General features: G+C 40.5%; 3 protein-coding genes across 3 annotated transcripts; 2 read left to right on the top strand and 1 right to left on the bottom strand.

Annotated features, from left to right (window-relative positions):
• Window positions 1-113: 113 nt before the first annotated feature.
• Window positions 114-5,114, top strand: AIMP2 (aminoacyl tRNA synthetase complex interacting multifunctional protein 2). Its single transcript, XM_089540560.1, has 4 exons — window positions 114-355; window positions 1,691-1,897; window positions 3,214-3,445; window positions 4,593-5,114. The coding sequence occupies exons 1-4, from the start codon at window positions 194-196 to the stop codon at window positions 4,976-4,978; spliced, it is 987 nt and encodes a 328-aa protein (XP_089396686.1). The 5' UTR covers window positions 114-193; the 3' UTR covers window positions 4,979-5,114.
• A 130-nt stretch (window positions 5,115-5,244) lies between these two features.
• On the bottom strand, window positions 5,245-24,803 carry EIF2AK1 (eukaryotic translation initiation factor 2 alpha kinase 1). Its single transcript, XM_089540558.1, has 15 exons — window positions 24,345-24,803; window positions 22,051-22,209; window positions 20,537-20,673; window positions 19,147-19,178; window positions 18,836-18,932; window positions 17,974-18,054; window positions 17,490-17,587; window positions 16,688-16,747; window positions 14,982-15,276; window positions 14,374-14,482; window positions 13,701-13,807; window positions 7,258-7,378; window positions 7,053-7,132; window positions 6,274-6,507; window positions 5,245-5,446 (listed from the first exon to the last, which is right to left on the bottom strand). The coding sequence occupies exons 1-15, from the start codon at window positions 24,460-24,462 to the stop codon at window positions 5,315-5,317; spliced, it is 1,860 nt and encodes a 619-aa protein (XP_089396684.1). The 5' UTR covers window positions 24,463-24,803; the 3' UTR covers window positions 5,245-5,314.
• LOC149306399 (ankyrin repeat domain-containing protein 61-like) lies at window positions 8,283-11,933 on the top strand. Its single transcript, XM_089540777.1, is given in 4 exon segments — window positions 8,283-8,353; window positions 9,237-9,301; window positions 11,022-11,602; window positions 11,605-11,933. Coding segments are annotated over 4 exon segments (1,017 nt in total). The 5' UTR covers window positions 8,283-8,311.
• Window positions 24,804-25,419: the final 616 nt, after the last annotated feature.

Below are 25,419 nucleotides of genomic sequence, written 5' to 3'. Positions count from 1 at the left end.
CTTTTCCGTCAAGAGGCAACCAATCGGAAGAAGGGACGCGCCGAGTCGGGCCAATGAGAGAAGAGGGCGGGGAAAACAGACAGGCGGGTCGTCCAATAGGAGAGGGCCAGCGAGAGGGAGAAGGGGGCGGCGGGGCCTCCTCCTCGTGCCGGGCTCAGTGGCTCCAGTCCTCCTGAGGCGGAGGAGAAGGAGGATGTCTCCCATGTACAAGGTGAGGCCCTTCCACGGCGGCCCTGGCGCGGAGGCGGCGGCGGCGGCGGAGGTCCAGGCCCAGCACAGGCCCAGCTGCATGTACCGCATGCGCAACATCCACGACGCCTCCGAGGAAGCCTCCTCTCCGACGAGGAACGGCCAGGTAGGAGCCCCAGATGGAGAGCCCCAGGGACCCTCTCCCCCGGGCCAGAAGCCACCTCCGCCTTCCGCTCAGGCGCCTCCCTCCGAGGCCTGGCCTTTCCCTGCCTTTCTGGAGCGATTTCCGGTGTCAAATAGGCGGCTGTGTCTCACACACGTATATATATATATATATATATATATACACACACACACACACATATAGGCACAACTATATATATATATATATATATATATATATATATATCACTATTTATACACACACACACACATATATGTTAGTATACAGTTATCCATATATATATGTGTGTGTGTGTATATATATATATATATGTGTGTGTGTGTCTATATGTGTGTATGTATATATGAGATGTATACATGTGTGTGTGTGTATATATATATATATATATATAAGTGTGTATATATATATATATGTATATAATGTATATGTGTATATGCATATATAAGTATATAGATATGTGTGTGTGTGTGTATAAAGAGGTGTAAGTGTATGTGTGTGTATGTGTGTGTATATATATAAGTGTGTAGGTATATATATATATGTATATAAATATGTATATGTGTATATGCATATATAAGTATATAGAGACATATATGTCTGTGTGGCCAGAATATGGAGGAGCTTCCTGACAGTAAGAGCTCTTTGACAGTGGCACACATTTCTTCAGAGAGCGATGGAGTCTCCTTCCTTGGAGGTCTTTAAAGAAAGGCTGGATGGCCCTCTGTCAATGGCAGAAGAATGGACTTGGACTGGATGCCCCTTGGGGTCTCTTCCAACTCTATGGCTCTATGTATATAAAATATGGCTGCATCCGCAGTGCAGAAATAATCCACTTTGAGATGGCTTTGGCTGCCCTGGCGCAATGCTGTGGGAGTCTGGGAATTGTAGTTTGTTGTGGCACCAGAGCTCTCTGACAAAGAAGGTTAAGTGTCTCACAAAACTACAGCTCTCATAACTCCGTAGCATTCAGCCGTGGAAGTTAAACGTGGCGTCAAACTGAAGGATGGACAGAGAACAACATGAACAGGAGAGAAAGGATCCAAGAATTCCTTCTCTCTTTGAGTAAAAGGTGAAACCTAGAGCTGAGGTTTTCCTTCTGGTTGTGAAGATTTAGTGCCTTAATTACAACCTGATTGGCCTGTCTTTAACTGGCATGTATTGGCAGCATCCCAGGTGCCTTTATGGCGTTTGGTGGCTGACGTTTGCATTGAGAGCCGGCATGTAAAACACCGGAGACTTAAAAACTACATCCATCCCAGTTTTGTTTGTAGAGAATGCTAAAATGGCTGCATGGATGACAATATAATCTTCATTTAGGATGAAGTTGATCCATCGCTTCAGGCCCTTGAATCTCGCCAGGAGGAGATCCTGAAGCGTTTATATGAATTGAAGGCTGCTGTGGATGGTCTCTCAAAGATGATCCAGACGCCGGATGCAGACTTCGACGCTACAAACATCATCCAGGCAGACGAACACCTTCCTTTGGCTGCCAATGCTGCAGACCTAGATAGCTTACTTGGAAAGGCAAGTCCAGATTAACCTTGTCTTGAGAGAGCATTTCCTGCCTAGAGAGTGGATTAGCCACTGGAGACAGAGGCTTCTCTCTGAAATAAAGTGGCTCTGGCTTTCTGGCCAAACTTCAAATGACTCAGTTTTTCCACAACTAAGCAACACATTTTTAACAGCAGGTGTTCTGCTACCCCTTTGTAGGATATTGCCACTTGGTATATTACTGCTTTAAGTTTGAAAAATCCAATAATAAATGTCATGAATTGAATTGAATCAAGATGTAGGGATAGTGAATGAATGAATGACATTAATGGCGCATACACTTGACTAGATTAAATGGAGAATGTAGAGAGATTGTGCAGCACCTTTGAGACTCACTGGAAGAAAGAAGTTGCAGCATGAGCTTTCATGCTTCCTCAGATGCATTTAGTGGAGTGGTAAGCCAAGGACAGACATATGTATGCCCTGGGCGTTTGAGAAGGTTAATTTGAATTCAGAATCCCTTGTGCATGGAAATGATGTGGAAAGTCCAGCATGGCAATGGAACTGGCCTGTGGTGAAGCAAATAAATGAGTGTAGGACGCCCAGATAGTGCTTTAATGTGTGTTCTGTGCCAGGAAGCCATTACCTTTGTTCAATCCATTGCTGGGGGACTGTAATTTGTGGATGAACTCCAATTCTGCTATTTCTCTTTCCCAATCTACCTTTGTAGTTCTTTTGTTTTTTGGGAGTAGACTGAAGTCTAGGGAAGTTCATGCTGCCAACTTTTCTCTCAGTCTCAAAGGTACTACAAGATCTCTCTATATATACTGATTCTACAGACTAACCCAGCTATGTCTTTGAATTCTACCATTGTAGATTAAATTGAGTTCCATCAATGTCAGTGTGTTGACTTAAGTATAATTAAATTGGATCCAAGGCAGAATTTGTGTTGCAGGGCAGTCATTCTCCTTTACTCATGCATGGCTGAATGGTGTGGCAATGCACACTAAGTCTTTTAAGGATCCCAAATCTTTTGCGCTTCTGGTTCTCAACCAATACACTCACAGTAGGGATGCAAAAGTCACCCATATACAATTTATTCCTGTGGCTGTACATGTCTCTATTCGGCATTTCATTTGAGAGGGTAGAAAAGCAAGCATATGAACAGTCTATGAACTCAGGTGTTTTGCCCCTAGCAAAGATCTTTCTACATCTGTAATTACTGTACACTGTTTTTCTGAGAAACGAAATATATGGTGTTAAGTATGGATACACTGATGTCCTGGAAAAGTCCTAAAGTTATGAGGGTTACTTGAACAACTTAATAATGCTCACTTGTTTTGCTGCAGGACTATGGTGCTTTGAAGGATGTTGTGATCAATGCCAACCCATCACATCCTCCACTGTCCTTGTTAGTACTTCACAGCTTGCTGTGTGAGACTTACAAGATACTGTCAGCTGTTCATACACACTCATCTGTGAAGAGTGTCCCAGAAAACCTCCTGAAATGCTTTGGTGAACAGGCGAAGAAGCAGTCACGGCATGAATACCAATTGGGCTTTACACTAATTTGGAAAGATGGTAAGTGACACGTTGGGGGAAAGGAGACATCTAGTAACAGACAGAAGGAGCTGCTGTTGCTACTACTACAATAAGTAATTGCTTAACCCTCTGTATTCAATTTCTCAGTATTTATCTGAATTGTAAACTTGAATGGTAGGCCTAAAATGACAGATTTGTGCTCAAAGATAGATAGATCAGGCCCTGGCTAGGAATTGTTGTATACCTTCAAGACAATTTATGGTGGCCCTAAGGTGAGGCTATCATGGCATTTTGGGGGGCTGAGAGTGTGTGACTTGCCCAGTGTCACCCAGCGAGTTTCCATAGCTAAGTAGGGAATCAAACCCCATTCTTCAGAGTCCTAATCCTACATTCAGACCAGTGCCCCATACCGACTCCTCAGCTAGGAATACAATTAATGAAAACAGTATTTTGGTCTGCATGATACATCTTTTATATCATGCCCGAAATGGGTGGTACTGAATGTGGATCTCAGCAAGGACTTTGCAACCATCTGTCTACAACATGAGAGTATTTGTGTCCATGTAGATTCACTGCTTTCAAAAGGCAGATGTAGAAATGCAGTAATTTGGAAACATTCATATTGTGTAAATTATTACTTTAATTGTTAAATTGTTTAATATACTCTCATTGTTTTAAAGTGATTTGTACCCGCCTCAATCCAAAACAGGAAGAGGCGGGATACAAATAAATATTATTATTGTATCTGTACATCTTGTGACAAAGAATAAGATGTAAGTATTTTAATAGATATAATGCCTCACTAGGATTATGGCAGAAGTGAGCCTCTGCATACAACTTCCCATTCAGCTCTTTTTGGGGATACTTTCCAACTGCTGAAAGGACTAGACTTACTGTTTAGCTTTTACACCAGGAATGGAAATCATGTAGCCCTTGAAATGTTGGATGCCAACTCCTATCAGTCCTAGGCAGTGTAGCTCATGGGAACTGCAGCCCTGAAACATCTGTAGGGCTGCATAATACTCAATTGCACAAACAATACCATAAGTAGAATTTTGATTTGTAACTAAAAGTAATAAAACCTACCTAGGATTTTGGAAACATGACTAGAATGTATACTTAAAATACAACCCATCTGCTCCTTTAAAGTGTTTCCTCTTATCTAATGCTGTGATTATCATTTCAGTGTCAAAACCCCAAATGAAGTTCAGCATTCAAACCATGTGTCCCATTGAAGGAGAAGGAAACATTGCTAGGTTCTTGTTCTCCTTACTTGGTCAGAAGCATAACGCGGTTACAGCTACTCTGATAGACAGCTGGGTCGACACAGCCATCTTCCAACTGCAAGAAGGGAGCAATAAAGAAAAGGCAGCCGTTTTACGATCCATGAACGCAGCTCTTGGCAAGACATCCTGGCTGGTGGGAAATGAACTAACAGTAGCCGATATTGTGGCCTGGTGTGCACTTCAGACAACCGGGAGCACAAATGCTGTTCCGCCCAATGTGCAAAAGTGGCTGAAATCTTGTGAAAATTTGGCACCTTTTAATGCTGCTCTCAAGTTGCTAAAGTAAAGTTATTCAGTAGAAAGGGAGGCAGTTTGAATATTTTCTACATTTTATTGTGGCTGGAACATAATGCCTTCTGTGTGACTGAAGTTTCAAGACATTAAGTGTCAAATGTCTTATGCTAATAAATTAATCAGAATTGCCTTTTGTGGATGTCCTTTCACAATTAGTATTTGCAATCCATAGATCAGCAGCCTTGGGACTTACTCATTTAATATGAAACACCACCTCTGTCTTCCTCTTTTCTCACTCAGATAAATCACATATGCAGAAAATATTGAGCTTTTATATTAAAAAATGAGAACATCATACATAAACACAACACAAATATTTCTGTCTGACTTAAACAGGAGAGCCAAGTTCCTCAATTCTGTGTCCTTCCTCTTTCTCTTGTAGAAGTAGCTTAACTCTTTCTTTAAGCAACTTGATTTCTTCTTCTTGCTGGATTACCTTCTGCTGAAGACAGCAAATAACCTAAAAATGAAGTATACAATGATTACATTTAAATCATGAATGCCATCATAGCTTAATAGCAGAACATCAGAAATGGTAAAAATTACCCACTTTCTCTACAGAACTTAAACTTCCTAGGATTATGGTAGAAGTTTTCAGTTAAATTGCATTTAATGCCTCCAAAGGCACTTTTATAGAATGGTAGTAGTATATTCAAAATAATGGCTAGTTACCAGAGTCCAGACACATAAAGAAGATTATGCCTCTAATTCTCTTCTACTATCCTGACTTTCCCTTTCTGTAGCTGCCTGGTTTGTCTCAATATTCATCTGAATACCTGATATTAAAGAATTGGTGCGTGTGGAAAGAAACTAAAAATTTACCACTTCTACATAATCTCATATTACTCAGGATGGACAGATAAAGAGGAGGGGGAAGAAAGGAAACTTTCCTTTGGTAAAATCATGTCAGGATGCACTTTTGTCTCACTATTTCTTGCCTTGCAAATAGGCATGCATTTTTCTAATTTTATATTTGCAACTGACTGCCAGATTTATATAGGCTTTCCCACAGCTCTTTATTTCAAGCCTCCAAGACACTTGCAGATCCCTCCTTAACTGTATATAAAATGTGAGATGGTATAATACAAGGAATTTCAGTTCGCTATTCAAAAGAAAGACATGAAGGAGAGAGTTAGAAGCTATTTTAGACAATGGCAGACAGCAAAGCTATGGCTCACAGCACCTTTCTACAAGACTGTGTAAACTGAACATGAGTATATAGACAGCCACTAAGACCACCTGGCTTGAACAGCAGTACCTCTAGTTATAGATACTGTAAATACGTACATTTGCTGTGTTATGGAAGAGTTCACTTTCAAGAAGTTGAGCAGCAGTTGGTCTGCTTGAAGATTTGAGACTGGTTAGCAGCTTAACATACTTTGTCTGTATTGGCCATTTTTTACTGAAAGAGTGGGGAATGTTGCTATTCCTTAAGCCAGTCAAAACTTTGGTTCTTTCCATTTCTGTTCCAAACGGCTGGAAGAGTTCAAACAGGATTACACCCAAGCTGTACATATCTGACTAGAGGTAGAAAAGGAAAAAAGTTCAGTATTAATATAAAACAGTATTATATTATTAATATCAAACAGTATAAAAGGCAAGAGAAGATGTGGTCAACTATAGCAGCTTTGCAAGATCTGTCAGGATATCTTAAGCATTTCAAGACAATCTCTTTACAGGAAATTCTACAAATCTTTCATGGGCAAAACTCAAAGTAAGATACCAGATATACTTAAAGCCATTTCAAAACAGTGTGGCTTGCTTTTCAAACAGCATACCCCAACTTATTATTTACAGTATTTAAAAATTTATATACTCTGCCTGCCAGGTGCTAGTAGTCATTTGCAATACAAATATTAACTACTCATAAACTCCACTCCCATCAACAAAAGGGGGGGAAATCTCAATCAAATCTAAGTGACAAAACACTGCACAACACTAAAAGCCAAATGGAAGCCCAAATCTTCACTGTCATTGTACAGGCAAATAAGTCAAAGATAAAAACAGAATGATCACAATAGAGATCACTTTAAGGGGGAAATCAACCTAGATTTGGGGTGTTGTACCTTAAAATCATAGTGAGAACCTTGTAGTTGTTCAGGTGAAGCATACAGGCAAGTACCAACTCCAGAGGTATGTATTAGTTCTATGGATGCAAACAAAGAACAAAAAGACAATATGAACATTACATTAAGAAAAGTAGTAACCTGAAGACAGTATAATCTGAGACAGCACAGTGCCAATTAAAACCAAACTCTTCTGTGTCATTACCTGTTATCTTCTTTGCACTTAGCAAGTGGATTGTATCTTCTTGTATAATATCTCTACAGGCCAGGCCAAAGTCCCCTATTTTCACATGGTAGTCAGATCCATGCAGAAAGATATTTCTGGGCTGTAACAACAAGAGAAAGAGCTCTGGTTATTTGTTTCCAGAGAAACTGAGGATTTTTAAAACAAGGAACTTAGAATTTCCCAGCTAAAATACTGTTTTATTAAGGCCTTTCCACCTGTCTTCAGATTCACGTTGGCTGCAAAAAATCAAACCTGAGCCACAAATGGGGGAAAATGGTATAGAGATTACTCAGTCTCTACTCAGGTTGTCACAAGTCTCAGGGAAATCAGAAACCTTTACTCAGAAAACTAAAGTTGTTTGCAGGAAAGTGATATTGTCAGGACTGATTAAAATGCTTACATGGTGTAATAAAAGCACATAGCAATCCAAACATATTTGGGTGCAGGCACTGTATTCATCTATCACCCAAAACATTATTCCCAGAACTGCTCCTCCTTCCATGTCCATAAAAAAGCATTCCCTGCGGGACTTTGGATCTTCTACAGTTCAATACACATATTTCTCCACTTCACAGCTGTTCATTTGCTTGCTTCAAGAAAGAGAAACATTCTCTCCATCCAGCATCACCGCTTGTGTAGTATAACCCATCATTCAGCATTACAAAGCACATACATAATAGATAACCAACAAACATGGCAGGAGAACCTATGATCCTGGCATAGTTGTACCCTAAAATAATATGTCATCTCTGCCAAGTCTGGAGAGCCATTTAATCATCTAGTTTGGGGGAGACAATGTGTGACCCTCCAGAGGCTGGACGGCAATTCCCATCAGCCCTGGAAAACATATCTGATGGTATGAGATGATGAGAATCCCAGCCCAGCATCTGGAGTCCCACATTCCTTATCACTATTTGCATTTGTTCTAGAACCAGAGTCTTCATCATCACAAACAACTGTGATTCAAGCACAGAATTCTAGATCTTTGCTTTTTCCTCACACAAGAATTCAGTTACACAGCTTCTCTCCTAAAATGGGTAATCTGCTCAGAGGCTCCTTCAGGAGGGACAACAAGGTAACAGACACACATATATATATATATGAAGCCATATGTCCAAGCTTCAAAACTTAGTGCACCCACATTTAGTCTACCAACTTATTATTTCTTTATTATTTATTTATCAGTAAATCATTCTAAATGCTTTGAAAACATCTCTCTGTATACTTAGAAGCAGCTGCATTTTGACACAAACGTCTAATACATGTGGGCAAATTTTCATCTCCATCACGCACTGTCTTCTGGCCCTTTCAAGATACTATATGCAAAAACTAATAGTCCTAGAGGCCACCAGGAAAACATACACATGTTGACCAATTTTTTCAGCATGGGAAAGGCATCTGCAGACACATTTTGCCCATATCTGGCCAAATACAAAAATAAAGATAGCTACTTTCAAGTAAACCCTATTGCATAAACGTGATTTACACTCTCAAGACTGTAATCCTATAGAAGCTTCCATTGAATTAAGGACATAATGTACTACTGGGAACTTCTTCTCTTATATAGCACTGGCCTATATGGTATTTAATATAAAATATGGTTTAGGAATATTTTTACACACTTCTTATAAAGCTGGCCAAAATGTTTGTGAAATACTGTAATAACGCATCTCAAAAACAAAGCACTGCAAGTGTTAAAATATTTTAGCAGGATAGACCTGAGTCCACAAAAGCATAAAAGCTTTGAAATAACTCAACTACATATAGAACAAAATTAATTGTACCATAGCTACAGTTTAGCTTAAGGACTTGAGCTAGGAAAGTGGCCTAATAAAAATAGCACAGTGCTACAAATATGTATGAAAAATTGTTGAGCAAGGATCTTCAGACCTACATTTGTTATCTAATACGATTTTCAATCCTTTTTTTCCTCCCTGGAATGAATGGGGAAAACAAAGTCGTCAAAGGAACCAAACAGAAGATGGACAAAAAACACAGCACTGAACGAAGATTTTGAATGGAGGTAATACTTTACCATTTATCACCACTTTTCTATATGTGGCCTCGAAATTCAGCTGGGGTGGGAGAATCAAAGACATCTCAAGGCCTCTAAGTGAGGACAGTGGCTTTATTTCTCCAACTTTAAACAGCCCAAGCTGTTTAGAAAAGAGAGGTTAGCTTTGTCTTGCTAGATCTCACTTGGGCAGCCACTATCAAAAGCCAAATCCCTGTGGATACCCCAAAAAGAGAGACTGAACACAGGGTAACTGACTACGATTATAAGGACCTTTGAGTACTATTTTCCATATGTTGTCTCTTGAGGCCTCAAAAGTTTGAATATTACTTCTCCATAGAGGAAAAAGGGCCTTTCCCCCCATATCCCTCTCAAAGGATTTTGGGAAAGCCACTGAAACAAACTTCTTTTGTATAGTGGGCCCTTAGTATCCGCTGGGATTTGGTTCCTGGAAACCCCCCCCCCCCAGAGGATAACAACATTCATGGATGTTCAAGTCCCATTAAATACAATGACTAGTAAAATGGAGTCCCTTATATATAATGCCAAAATCAAGGCTTGCTTTTGGGCATTTATATATATATATATATTTTAAAAAAACATTTTCAAGCCATAGATGTTTGAATCTGTGGATAAAGAACCTGTGGATACAGAGGACCAACTGTAATTGATTAGATTCAGACTTCAGCTGTTCTCTACAACTCACCAAATATACACAATAGCACAAAAGATATAAAAATATATCCAGAAGAGTTACATCAAAGGCGGCCAACCTGTGGCCCTGGCTGTGCAAATGGCAGGCTATGGGGGTCTATCAGGCTGGTAGCAGGAAAGTCCACAGTCGGTGGCAATTTCTGGAAGCTCTTAGGTCAAACCAATGGAGTCCTTTCTCCACAAGGGGGTTCAGCCCCTCAGTCTTCTTGCCCTATGCATCAGGCCATAGAAACACATGGCAGCAGCTACTGCTTTCTTTCATCACTACTTATTTGTTGAGAGAAAGAAAGGAGGCAGAGGTAGCAATAACAAGGAGAGAAGCAAAAGAGCCAAGGAGCTCTCTGCTCAAGAATGGGCCTGAGCAGGAACCCAGCACTATCAATGATGATGGCCCGACCTACAGCTTAGAGGTAAGGGGCTTCCCAGCATCTTCTTATGGTTCTCAGCTCTGAGGATGGAGTGGGGGCTGCATAAAGGCCATCTAGTATATGCATTAGAATGGTACCACTCAAGGTTTTGGACTTGCCTTGTGGGCTCAAAAGTCTATCAGGGCCTTTGTTACAAGTATGAACAGCCCCCTGTAACCAAGGGAAATTAGCCCTCAATAGCCATTCCTTCAGGTTTTGTGCTGTGACTGGGGCAAGGCATGGCATATCCTTGCACCCACACAACGTACACCCCAAAAGAGAGATAATATCAGCTTATTGTGTAGCAGGCAATGTTATAGTAAGAGTTGTAATTCTTCTTTGATAGCAAAAGATAATACTGAACAATTTCATGAAAGAAAACCACCTGTGCTTAATAAAGGAGATAAACCTTGGAGATGCCATATCTTGACCTTCAGGACGTTCCTCCTAATGTTGAGGTGGAATCTCTTTTCCTGTAGTTTGAACCCATTGCTCCTAGTCCTATTCTCTGGAGTTGCAGAGAACAAATTTGCTTCATCCTCAGTATGACATCCCTTCAAATATTTAAACAGGGCTATCATATCACTTCTTAACCTTCTCTTCACCAGGCTAAACATACCCAGTCAAGAAATAGAAGGATGTTCTTCAAGTGGATATCGAAGAACTAAAGATAAAGAAACTGATATGATGCACCGTAAACCAATTGATGACTTTAACCTTTTTAAAGCTGTAACACCTTGCAATGACATCCCTCCTCTTCACTGCGCTATACTGACTGGATGTCATCACATCATACCAGACTTGCTGAAGTGTGGGGCAGAAATAAATGGCAGAGGTCACTTTGGCGAAACTGCTCTCCATCTGGCTTCTGAAATGCTCAACCAAGAGGCCATTGAAATTTTACTCCACTGTGGAGCCAACATAAATCTCACAACATTGAAAACAAAACAAACGCCACTCCATATAGCAGTCTGGTCTTCCGCTTGCAGGGCTGGGATCATCTTAGGAGAAATTAGCAGATGTGTTGCGCTACTGCTATTCAATGGAGCAAATGTACACATGAAAGATTTTAAAGGAGAAGAAGCTATTCACTGTGCTTGCCAAAATGGCAGAGAAGATATAATTATGCTTCTTTACAATTATGGGGCAGACATGAACTCTTTAACTGAGCAGGAGGAGTCTCCACTTTTTTTTTCCTTGAAAAAGTAAGCAATTTAAGGAAGGTAAATGTACTGAAGAAACTGCTAAACCTATCATATCCTTTGAAACTGATTAATCGCGAGGGCCGTCTCCCCAAAGCACTTAGCCATCCCAGGTGTAAACGGCTGAAAGACATGCTCAGGAGAGAGGCTTTAGAAGTCTGGTCCTTAGAGGATATTTGCAAATTCAACGTCAGGAACATATATAGAGGAACTACAAAATACTCGCTGATAGAGACCATTCCTACCCAGTTGTGGAATTCCATATTCATCTATGAAGAATATTCATATGCTTCAAGAATAAAAGATTATTTTGCTTAAAGTACAATACTCATTTTAGAACATCATTTTACCAGAGGAGCAGAAATGGGATTCCATGTTGCTAGCAAAATAAATGAATGTAGAGTTGCCTTTGTGTTCTGAAGGAGTCCTAAATCTCTTGAATATTATTTCAGTAGTGGTTACTTACATATAAAAAGTTGGAGTAGAGCATTCCTACAGTGGGACCTCTATGTTTAGAGCAGTGGTTCCCAAAGCCTTTTGGGCTACCACTCCCTGTCATCTTATACAACAATTCCAGTGCTCCCCCGATGCCTATCCTAGGACAAGGGGAGCTGCCCCCTCACTGCCACCACCAACCCTCCTTTGTGCAGCAGCCAGCTTACCCCAGCTACACCCACCTCCACCTCAGCCTCTCATATGCAAATACAGCAGTGGCAACATCCTAGTCCTCTCACCCATGCTGGCCTAAAACCAAAATCAAGTCCATTCTGCCAGTTGCTGCTCCCAGGGTGACCGGGGCAAAAGGAGCAGCAACTGAGCAGCCGGTCAAGCAGCGACCATGAGGCTTCTCACTCACACCAGCCTTTGCAGCAGGTGCAAAGGGAGAAGCTTCTCCCAGGAGAGCATGGACTCTCAATCCTTTGCCAGGGCAGAGAGGGATGTAGCCAGAGTGTCTGGCCACATCTTCTGGACTGGAGAGTGATATGGATGGGGAAAGGGAGAAAATTTAACTACAGAAGCCACTCCAAGGGGAGGAACTCTTTCCAAGAATCTACCCTGGATACTCCTTCCTTTCCTTCCCAAGAGACATGACTTCCCCACAGCTTCAAGTCATCTCCCCCCCCAAACATTGCTTCTCCTGCTACCTGTTCTTTCAGCCTGTCGAACGACAGAAAGAAAGAGCAGCACTGCCACTCCAACCTGCCAGCTAAGTTCCAGCAAAGCTCCCAAGGCTTAGGCAGCACCCTAGATGTGAAAGCTCCTTTTTGCCGCTGCTTCTCTCCTGCCACCATATGCTCTAACTCCTTTTCCAGTCAATTTGTCCCAAAATGGCACCACTCCAGGTCACAGAAACAATGCCCAGAGCTGAAGCCTCATAAGAGTTTCTCAATCACCACCATCACAGCTAGAGAAAGTTGTGGCTAAAGGAACAAGTTTGGATTGGCAGGTGAAGAGGAGGGAACACCACTACATGAAGCAATCCATGAGGCTGTGCGGTAGTTTTAAGGGACTCTGAAAAGAGAGGTTTCATGCAGCCCTCATTCCCATCATGGTCCTAAAGAAAAATTCCTCTTTTCTTCTTTGTGCATCAGTATTTTAACTGAAGGCCTCCCTGCCACCCCCTTTCCCCTCACCGCCCCATGGATATTTCCACCACCCACAGGGGGGCAATAACACCCACTTTGGGAGGTACATATAGGTATATCCTCATGCGGTTCTCAGTCTTTACTATGGCAGAAGTGATGATGATGATGACCATCTTTAAGATAGACTAGAAACAAAGCTTGGGTGAAGTTAAGAGCTATTTTTAAGAAAGAAAAGAGGAGAAGGGCATGCATAAACCTGCACACATAAAAACCTGGAAAGGGTTGCAGTTACAAAAGTTTGAATTTAAGCAGAAAAGGGGATATTTTGTACCTTTCCTGTATCTAAGCCAGAAAATTTTATATACATGGATAAAAAGCCTTACTTCAACTGGCATCCACATTTGCTATTTGACTACCTGTAGAATGTGGGTACTGGTTTCCTTTTGCAAAAATAGAGACAGAATTAAAGTCTTATGCCTGAAAAGAGTATTTTACTTACTTTAATGTCGCGGTGCATGACTCCCATACTGTGGATATAATACACTCCCTCGAGTAGCTCTTGGAAGATTTTTAGTGTCCCCTGATTGTCTATGTGGTGATATGGACCTTTCAAAACACATTAAATATTTGATGTATTTTAACATATAAAACAACACAGAACTTCTGCCTATGCTAACAAATGTATTCTTTTGAAGCCTACATTGTTCCTGTACATGCTTCTAGTCAAAACAGAGACAAAAAGATTTAACTAGAGACTAATTATATGAAATGTGAAATACCTAAATTAAAGTGAAAGAAAGAAGCAGATGAATACTAATACGCAGCAAATACGGAAAACTTTCTTTGGCCACCTAGAGCAGGTGAGCAGAAAGTAAATCTAGATCATCTGATAGATCTCTAGGTAATTCCCAATAGGTCAGCAAGGATGACTTTCTCAACCTCCATCCTAAATTATACTCAAAACAGATTACTAGGCTCAACAGTCCTCAATAAAGTTGGTGTAGTTTACACCTGGCACTGGTGGATTTCAGGGTTCTAGTACAAGGAAAGTAAATCCCACAAGCCCCTCTCTACCTTAGAGAATAATGATTATTTAGATGTAAATTCTACATCAAAGGCAAAAAATGACATTTCAATATTATGGCTACCTTTAAAAAAAGTTTAAAGCTTACTAAAAGCATCTTCTCCTTTAAAGCATCTTTTATTCCTGTCATCAATCCAGTCCCACAAGGATATTTCACACAACTGCATCTGTATGTGAAGCATTAGATGATACTCCATCTGAAAAGAAAGTATCAATGTTAAGTTTTATCAACCTAGGGCTGTGTCCAATATTTTCTTTCTGCCTGCCAAATACTCATTCTGCTTACAGCCCTGCCCCATATCAACACTCTTGATGTGCATTGCTGGACAAAACCTTTGGAGCATGTTTTCAGCACCAGAGGAATTAGGGTGGGGATGGGGAGAGGCAACTCAAAATGCAGACCCCATTAGGAGGCATATATTTTAGACATGTTCCTATATATAAAATATATAGCCCAGTAAGCTGCACCATGGCATTTAAGGCTTCTCCGGAGCTCTGGGGTATCCTAACACAGCTGCCATTTGAGCAAATAGAAGTGATGACTAAGTGATGAACACTTAGCTGGTACTGCAGTTAAAGATGACAGTGACCAAAAATATTTTTGTTCCCAAATGTAGCAAAGAAGAACACATTTAAAAACCTGATGTGTGTTGCTTACCAGAGAGTGATTCAAATATGCTTACATTCTGTGTTTACCTCACACTGCTGCTGCAGAGACACCCTTTTCTGGGAGCACTCTTCATCACTGTAAGACTCTTTGGTACTCATGCTGTTCCTATTCTGGTCGCAATGGAGTACAACTGATGGAAGATTTCCATTGTGTCTTGAACTACTTGTAGTGTCATTTAAGCAGCTCTTTTCATCTAATTCGTTTAGCGCATGTGCATTCACTCCATTTCTTTCAGAATTTCTGCCAACAGAGTCTTCAGGGTTAAGATCAGCAAAGATAATGGAACTGCTGTCTTCCATATCCTTGTCAGAACACAGATCTCTGCAAGAAATGTAAGGGTGATACAAAGAACTGTGAGCCAAAGAGAAAACAGCTGCTAAGGCCGTTCCTCAAATACTGATGCCAAAACTTCCACAAGAGTTCACAGAGCACTGTACTGGAATTCTCTATACAGTAATTCCTTCTATTTTTGATATTTCAGTGTGTGTACTATTGCTTAGACAGCCAAAGTAACATGATCCAAGAACAAAGAGGAGAATCAGAAGGCTAAACAATGACAGAAGTACAAAGTCTTTAAAAAACAGTTCCTTAAGGGTTATAAACATTCCTGCTAAAGTCCAATTAGGAATAAGCTCACAAAATTCTCACTGTCTGGAGGAACAATTTTGATGAAGAGAAAGGGTAATATAATGGAATATTATAGAGTAGGGGCTGGCAGGCACAGTGAATATGAGTGCTCCTTGTTGCAATATGTTTAATGCCCCATCTGTAAAGATTATTGCAGCTCTTGTACTTCTGCTTCAAACAATGTCATAGGAATAAAATACAAAAGGTGAAATAATGGATTTCATTGGGACAGCTAGCTACTAGTTGTCTGAGCTACAATTAGTCAAGAAAGTGCTAATTGTCTAAGAAGGTCACTCACATGCTTACATTTGGAGGAAGCAGTCTTTTTCAGTACTTATTATGGTGTATAAAAATCTATTTGCTGCCACTAAAAAAGAGTACATTTCTCTTCAAGAAGAAACCAGACTTTTAAACCATGTTGCAAACTGTGTGAAATCATGAAACTCCTTTTTTCAACAGACTGTTGTTTGTGAATTGCCCTTTCATTGTCAACTAGCTACTAAATTAACTAGCTGTTCAAAGCTTCACCAGATAGAAAATAAAGTCTGCAAGGCATTCTACAAAGAAACAGCTCAGTCAGCACCCGTGATTAAACTACATATCAAAAGTAAATATGCAATATTAAGTTGTACTTCGGTCCCCTTGAAATCAACTGTTGATTTCAAGGGGACCTAAGAACAACTTAATGTATCTAAACTGGAATCACAAAACATACTACTATATTCATGTGAACTAGTCACCATTTTTAATTGTTTCTCTTGTTGGAGGCTGAAGGCTCTCTTTACTCTTGCAATGAAGAAAGTGTGCCTGACTTGAAGGCTCCATATCATGGAATTTCTCCATATCACAGACACCAAAAAGTATAAAATCTGCTTCTCTGGCAATATATTTTAAAGTCGCTATGCATGGAAACATTTGCTATCAGTCAGAAGTAGGATTAAATATGAATTTTCCTCAGTCTGGTAATCGGGGAAACAGATAAAATACTTCTTCTGTTCATTAGTCTACAAAAATATTTTTATGGTAACATAAAACCAATTATCTGATATTTTTAATGTTCTCTTTAAAAAAAAGAGCTATTTGAATACATATGTGGAATACATACACAGAACTTTCTTGCTCAGAAGACATTTTGAGTGAAAGCAAATTCAGGTTTGACTCACCTATAATTGAATGAGAAACAGTACATTTTATAAAACAGACTGATAGAAGCCTTATCATACCTTCCCAAACCTACCCTTACATTTACTTCTTTATGTTCAAAACTTCAGGATTAAAAGAAAACCACAGAAAACCATAATGATAATAAAAGAGAAATTATACCTTACATTTTAGTTATTCAACTTTATGAATGTATAGGCATTTTAAACCTCAATATAGTTAACGTTAAAAAGTCCTATTCACCTAACAGTAGATAACCGTCTTATTAAAGCAGCAATTTTTCATTTTAAAAAACATTAATTTCTGTGTCTTCAACACATATATTGGGGGGAAAAATCAGAAAAGAATATAGCTTAATAGACAATTCATACAATAATAAAGTATTATTTTATTTTAACACCTTCTCTATTAATATCACCAGTTGCATTCTTTAGGTGCACTGATGGTATTTTCCAATATCTTCCTGTTACGACTCCAAAATCTGTTTTTCTAGATAGGCACAGCCATTTATGATCCATTATGGCAGTGCTACTCAAAGTTAAGGGCCCTGAAAAAGTTTCCATGGGAAAAAAGGCAACTGCACTCAATGGACTCAAATATAGTGCTGGTCCTTGGCATGGCAGAAAAAAGCAATTGCTGGTACCCCGAGTTAGAGAGCCTGAGAAGCAGTACAGTATGATATTACTCCTACAAGAAGGTTGCAAAGGACACCAGGAAGCCATAATATTCACATGTTATACTCCCCTTTCAGACATGTTGGTTGAACATGCTCCATCCAAGCAGTGTGGTAACCTACAATATTAGGGTGCTGCAGCCCAGCCAAGACTTTCACTTCCCGTAATACCTACAAAAAGACCAAATGAAACATATTCTATCATATTACTGGACAAATCAGCAACTAAAAAACTTTTCACAGCTCAGAAACTAGTACTGAAATGAAACTAGAGGTACATCACTCTTAAACTGAGTGTAATTTGTGTGGTAAAGGGTCATAGCTAAAGGCAGAAGACATGTATTCTGTGCTGAAGACCCCAGGTTAAATTCCTGATGTCTCCAGGCAAAAGAACAGATAAAAGGTTTCTGCAGGTGAACAAATGATTTCAGTCACAGCAAGTGACTCTAGGATAGAGGATAAACATTCTAACATAGAATAAAGCAGGCTTCATTCAGCAGTGAAAAGGTGTTCCTCTTAATTTAAAGGATGTGAATGGCTGTAGAATATATACATACCTTCATGCAGTCACTTTTGGTAGCCTTCTTAATAAGAATTTTTTTAATCGCATAGAACTGACCATCTAGTTTATTTCTGACCTGAAAATAGATTGTAAACATGCCAATTAAGAGCAAATTTAAATCAAAAACAACCAAATGGCAATCTATATGTACATCCACCTCACATCAATCTTATCCAGTCACAAACCAGCAGAATGATTTCCTGAGCACTAATTGAAGGAAAGGTGAGACAATGTTGGAAGAGAACATAAGGCTAGATTCCAGACAGGTTCAGCACCAATAAAAGTGTTTGGCTTCATTGTCTGCCGCTAAATTACCTAGTGAGACCCCAATATATCAACATAGCTGCAAACTGGCACAGCTGCGGAGCAACTATGAACATCCAAACCTTCTCCAAAACAAGCAAACATCTTCCCTTTTTAAAGAACAATACTTCTAAAGTAATTTTTTCAGAATGATTTGTTCTCTATGGAATTAAGTTCTATACTGTACTCTTTATCCAAACTGTCTCCAGTATTAAGTCAAGCCACTATACAGAGGGAAACACCTTAATAGTAATACCATTTTCATGGGAATATTAAACAAGAATGGTCACAGGAATGAAAAGATCATGTATAACATTTTTAGTCCAAATAATAATAAAGATAAATAGCCATGAATGCACTATCATAATTTGTTCAAATTGCTCTTTTAAGAGAAAATACTATTAGGTAATATGCACTGCAATTTTTTTTTTACACCAAGAAGTAAATTCCCACTAAACTCAAGAAGGCTTAGTCCCAGATGAGAAAGGACAGCATTGTAATCCTACTTGCTTTTCATTATTACAAAGCTGCTGATACAGAGTATTAAAAAATACCTTGTATACTGTTCCATATCCTCCTTTTCCAAGTCTTGAAACCTCATCAAATTCATTAATATAGCGAGAGGTCTGTGCTTCAAAAATAATACTTTCTCTACAATAAAAAACAGACACGTGATCAGTTGAAACAAACATATTTGTGATACAGACAACTCTGCTAGTTATGTTAAACACATGTAGTGGGAGTAAGCCTCACTGAGTGCAATAGATCCCATTTTTAATTAAAATGGTAAACAACACATGCAGTTGTTAAAGAGTTATAACCTTTTATAGTTTATAACCATTGTAATAGTTATTTTAACTCTTACCTGTTTGTACAAGAATTGTCATTACCAAACTCCTGTGAAACAAGCAAACGTCATTTCATGAAACAAATGGCTCAATCCTGTATCTGAATATGATAACTAATACAGTATGTGAAAAAAACTTGCTCCCTCATTTAACAAAACTAAAATGATACCCAAAACAGAGAAATTTAGCAGTCTTCAACTAGATTCATTTTCACTGCATTTATAAAGAACTCATATTAATCATTGGTACCTAACTCTAAGGAGATTCGAATACTTAATAAATGCCCCAGAAATTGTTGGCAGAACTGCAGGGCTCTGGGCAAATGCCTCCTACAAGTGATGGGACTGCCCTCAAAGTACAGATTTCAAGAGAGCTTTTTAAATTAATGATCAGCAAAATTACCAACCAAACTGTTAAACCTAGTTCTAGAATCAACTCTATAACCATATCTATAAATCAAACTTCCACATTCCAACAGAAAGAACTAATTACATTTTTGTGCCTAGCAGCAAAACTTGAAATTGCTTTTCAGTGGAAATCCCTACATAACTGTTCAATGAACATGTGAATAATGAGAATTTGGGGCACTGCTTTAATGGAAAAACTAATCTCTTCTATTCATGACAGATCGAATGACTGAACAGCTATAAGCTTTTATAATATCTGTATTGCAGAGTATTGTACTGTAAAAGATTCTGTTGCCCCCCGATAGTATAACCATAGTGTAACAAGAAACCCCATACCACCTACATAATCCATGTTGGCAATCTGTAGCAGGCTGATATTTAACCTTCTAAGGTAAAAAAGGGACAACAAGGTTCTTAATGTATTACTCTTTTCAATAAAAATATTTTTAAAAGAATGTTTGTGATCCCACAGCTAAGCAAAAGCAGGAAACCTGGTTTGATGTGTATCTGCAAATCACGATTTGTATTAACTGTGGTTTATCATTCTGGTGTGTTTTCTGAATCATTAGGACTATTGTAACTGGTTGTTTTGTCTCCAGAGGGTTTTGCACCACAGAGATGGGAATGAATTTATGAAGGAGAGTGATGAGAGAATGGAGACTGAAAGTAGACAAGCTGCTGTGAACTATGTTTTCCCTCTTATATGTTTGAAAACTGAAATTGCAGCTTAGGTTCACAGTTGTAGCTAACAAAATTCCTAAGTGAGTATGATGTCCGAATGAACTGCAATATAATCTGTTCCCATACAAGTGGAATTCTAGTTCTCTAATAACACAGAGGAGGAATACTGATATAACAACCTTACCATACCTCAAGCAATGTAATCTCCAGTATCCTTGGAACTGTACATAAAAGAAAGCCTGGAAAGGTCTGAAATTCTATACCCTATACTTTACTGCTAATAGTATAAAAAAGTACAGGATAAGATAGGTAACCTTACCTCACTGAGTATTTGTTTGTTTGCTGCTTTCATTAATGCAGCAATGGCTCGATTATGCTGCAGCCTCAGACTACTAAATTCTTCACATACAGCAAAATCAGAAAGCAAACGCATCTGAGTAAATGTCTTACACAGTACTGTAGAAACAAGAACAGGAAAAAAACAACATTTTTTTTCAGATTACAACAGCTATACTGCAAACATGTGACTGCTATGTGTTCAAAAGCAGTTGAACTGGATTCCTGATGTCTCTTCTTGCCAAAACAGCTCTTTCCCTCATTAGGTTCCAGTTAATTTATCTCCCTTGAAAATGTGTACTCGGGGCATGTGCGAAGATCATCAGTTGTAATTAAAAGAAGCTATTAAGTGTTATGGTTGTTATTGCCGTTAATGTTAAGATTCAAGTATCACCACAAGCCATTATGAAGTAACGCAGTGGTCCACAAACTGTGTGTCCTTTAAGAGATTTTTGACTTCAGTTCCCAGAAGCCTCAGCCACGTTGGCCAATAGTCTGGGATTCTGGGAGCTGAAGTCCAAAATCTTTTAAAGGACACCTAATGAACTCAATCAGGGAACCATATATGTATTGGCGGATAGCACAAGGAGAGATCTCATGACTCTGCCTTATCTTGGCTGTGGGTGTGTTCTTCTGCTTAGTTTGCCATAGATAAATATCAACAACGATTATTTCAAGAGGCCTGCTTTTTACAGCTTGGATCTGAGAGCCTACCCTTTTCCCTCCAGTATGTAGAACTGAGAGATCAGTTTTACAAAATGTCTACTAACGGCAAGGAACTTAATATCCAAAGTAGCATGCACCAATTTCTAGAAAATAAGAACTAAGATGAAGACATTTCCTCAACACAGCTGAATGCAGATAAAGTGAAGTCTACAACAGATACATGGATAAGTATGAGGAGCCTTCAAGCGCAATCTGAACCATATCTACTTGGAAGTATGCATTCAATGGAGTACTGTATACTCCCATGAAAGTATGCCCAGGATTGCAACCTTAATTTGTTTAATATTTTATTATCGAATCCATTAATAGAATATGGTTGGCCCTCCACATCTGCAGCTTTGACTTTTGCGGTTTTCATTATTTGTGGATTTGATTAATATGTACTCTCTAGGAATCCCGAAGTCATCCAGAAAAATTCTGCTGGAAATTGACCATGGACTTGTACTGGAGGATCTAGCAATTACTAGAGAAAACAAGTTTCTAGGTATTAGTAGGTCTGTCAGCATGGTTTTATGGTCAACGTTTAGCAGACGTTGACCAGAGAGTTTCACAGGAGGACCTAGAAAAGTGGTTTCTCAGGCAGAAAAAGTAGTGGGTTTTTTTAATATGTGGTTTTTCTACTTTCACGGGGGTCTTGTGCCCCTAACCCCTGCAAATGTTGAGGATCTACATTTACAGTAAAATACAGATACATTAATGCATGACTTCAGTCTTACACTTTAGACAATGATAAGCATCCCCCCAGTAAGGTCAAGTCAAATTCTTACTAACGTTGAAACAAGCGTCTTGAGCGTGTAGGATCCTGCGCATACACGTGGCAAAGATGTTCCAGCAGAGAAACAAGCAGCAGCTGGTTGGCAAATGATGATGTGATATTCATTATCTTCTGAGAACCATTTGCACCTCGAAGCTCTGTGGGCCAGTCAGAATCTGAAAAGGAACGGGCAAAAGCTCAAGGTAATCAATCTAAACAGAAGGAAACTATGGCCTGTTACAGAGTGCCAAAATAAAGCTGCTTCGGGTCTCTTTGGAGGTATGCTGTTTAAATGATGCATGGGTCCTAAGAATCCGGAAGCTGCACCAAAGCTGCACTCCAGTGCTTAGGAATGGAGTGTGGCTTTGGCGTGACCTCCGGACTCTTAGGATGCACGTATCATTTAAATAGCATACCTCCATAGAGACCCGAAGCAGCTTTATTTTGGCAGTCTGTAACAGGCCAAAGTGAAGTTAAATCAACAGCGCCCCATTATTTAGAAGTATACACATAGTATACACAAGAAGATATGACTTCCAGACATAGTTAAAACCGCATCCTTGTTGACAGAAGAAAAGCTTTACTGTCATGTAAAAACTGGGTATAACAGATATCCCTATGTTCACAGATATATATGGATACGCACACACAAACACATACTTTAGAAAATATGAACAGACAGGCAAAATAAAGCTGCTTCGGGTCACTTTGGAGGTATGCTGTTTAAATGTTGCATGTGTCCTAAGAGGCCGGAAGCTGCGCCAAAGCCATGTTCTAGTCCTAAAGACCGGAGCACAGCTTTGGCGCATCTTCTGGCCTCTTAAGATGTGTGTGTCATTTAAACAGCATGCCTCCAAAGTGATCCGAAGCAGCTTTATTTTAGCCTCTCAGTTAGGGCCCCAATGTCTCACAAAACAACAGCTGCCAGGACTTCTGAGCGAGGGCAGTTAAAAGCAGTCTCAAACTGGATTATTTCTGCAGTGTGTTTTGGGCCTTTTGCCTTATTTCTGCAACAGGATGAGCCTTTCTTCTTCAGCTTTAAGCCGCAGTGAGAGCGCCTCTTTTGGAACCTTCCATTTCCACCTTATGTCAAAACAGGGTTCGAATCCCCACTCAGTCATGGAAACTCCCTGGGAAATCTTGGGCAAGCCACACTCTCTCAGCCTCAAAGGAAGCAATTGCCAAGGAAACCATGTGGCAGTGTGACCAAAAGCTGGAAACAACTTTGGAGGCAACAACAACATCATCATCATCAACAACAACAACAACAACAAGGCTGAAACCTCCAGTGTCCCTAGCTAGGGATATTGACTAGCTCTGTGGGTAGGAGGATACTGGGAATTGCTGTCCAATATCTGATTTGTATTGTACTCCAATCTAACAGAAAAAGAAACTGATGCAATTATATAGTACCAAAGTCATAAGATCCTGTTAAAAGAGAATGATGGCCTGTTACAGACTGCCAAAATAAAGCTGCTTCGAGTCTCTTTGGAGGTATGCTATTAAAATGATGCATGGCCTGTTACAGACAGCCAAAATAAAGCTGCTTCGAATCACAGTGGAGGTATGGTGTTTTAATGATGCATGCGTCCTAAGAGTCCAGAAGCCACACCAAAGCCATGCTCCAGTCCTTAGGGCTGTAGCGTGCCTTTGGTGCGACTTCTGGACTCTTAGGATGCATGCATCATTGAAACACCATACCTCCACTGTGATTCGAAGCAGCTTTATTTTGGCTGTCTGTAACAGGCCGATGAAACTGCCCCTCTTTGCTCTTCTGCCTCCAGTTTAAAGGAGGCTGATGCAACTTGGACCACTGTTTGGTTATGCAAATTGATTCTGATGATGATTTAAAGTATTTATATCCCACTCTTCAGCCAATGCCACTATTTAATAATACATTTAATAAATAACAATAAATAATTTGGAGGGATAAATGTATATACAGCATTATTATTATTATTATTATGGAACATATAAACACAACAAGAGTCCTTCCTAATAGATATTCTAAAGCAGCAGTCCCCAAACTGTGTGCCCTTTTAAGGGCATTTTGGACTCCAGCTCCCAGAATCCCAGGCTATTGGGGAACATGGCTGAGGATTCTGGGAAATGAAGTCCATTTCTTTGTCTGGCTCTTTGCTATGGAATTCTGGGAGTTGGAGTTTGTTGTGGGGCCCAGAGCGGAGCGGAGCTCCGCTCTGGGCCCCACAACAAACTCCAACTCCCAGAATTCCACAGCAAAGAGCCAGACAAAGAATCAAAGCGGTTTATCTCTCCAGTGTGGATGCTACCTTCCACCCCCAAAACGCACCGTCCAACTGGGCCTCCTCTCCTCCGGGGACCTCGAGGGCCGAGGGAAGCGAAGGAGTCCCCTGGGTTCCCTGGAGGCGCTGCTGGACCCCCGCCGCCGCTTTCCCTCCTGGCTCCATGGCCGCCCTCTTGGCCTCTGCGGACGCGAAGGACGACTACTAGGCCCCGAGCAGCCAAGCGCCTCTCCTTCCTCTGAGGAGGGAAGGCCAGGCCCAGCGCCCCCTCTGGCTCCCTCTCAGAAGAACCGCCTTGGCTCAATGCTAGGGAACCCCTGGAACTGTCGTTTCGTGAGACATTTTGCCTCCTCTCTGTCAGCCACAATAAACTACAATCCCCATAATCCCCTAGCACTGAGCCAGGGCAGTTAAAGCGGTCTCAAACAGGGTTATTTCTGCAGTGTGTTTACTGCCACGGCTCAAAGGTCTAGTGACACGCAACAAGCTACCCTTCCCAGAATTCCATGCCCTTGAGCCATGGCAGTTAAAGTGGTATCAAACTGGATTGTTTCTGCAGTGTGGATGCATCCTAGCCATGTTTTCATACAGAACAAAGCCTGACTTTAACTGCCTTGGCTCAGTGGTAGGGAGCCCTGGGAACTGTAGCTGATTGTGTCACCAGAGCTCTCTGACAGACAAGGCTCGATGCCTCTCGAAACTACAGTTCCCAGGATTCCCTAGCACTGAGTCAGGGGCAGTTAAAGCAGTCTCAAACGGGGATTATTCCTGCAGTGTGTGTGGTAGTACTGTATTAGAAGAACTAGTCCAGCGCAGCTCCGCCTGGCTTCAATAGCAACAGCGCCCTCAAGCGGCTGACGATGTCACTTCACCTCCCTCACCCTCCTCCCAACAAGGCAGGTCCACCGGCTCTTTTACACACTGCGCACGCGCGGGCCCTGCCCTTGCTTGAAATGCCCGCCACCGCGCTTTCCAGCTGCAATAGCAACAGCGCCCTCATGCGGCGGCCGTCGCCTTCTCCCTCCCTCCTTCCTTCCCCCCAGAGGCGCCACTGCGCACGCGCGCCCTGTAGCAGCAGCAGCCTCTGCAATAGCAACAGCGCCCTCAGGCGGTTGGCGCCGT

The sequence above is a fragment of the Sceloporus occidentalis genome, unplaced genomic scaffold, assembly GCF_023333645.1.
Source record: "Sceloporus occidentalis isolate IW3139 unplaced genomic scaffold, rSceOcc1.0.p SCAF_10, whole genome shotgun sequence".
In the NCBI taxonomy this organism is placed as follows: Eukaryota; Metazoa; Chordata; class Lepidosauria; order Squamata; family Phrynosomatidae; genus Sceloporus; species Sceloporus occidentalis.
Note: the sequence above shows the minus strand (reverse complement) of the source record. Positions and strands in the feature narration are given on the sequence as shown.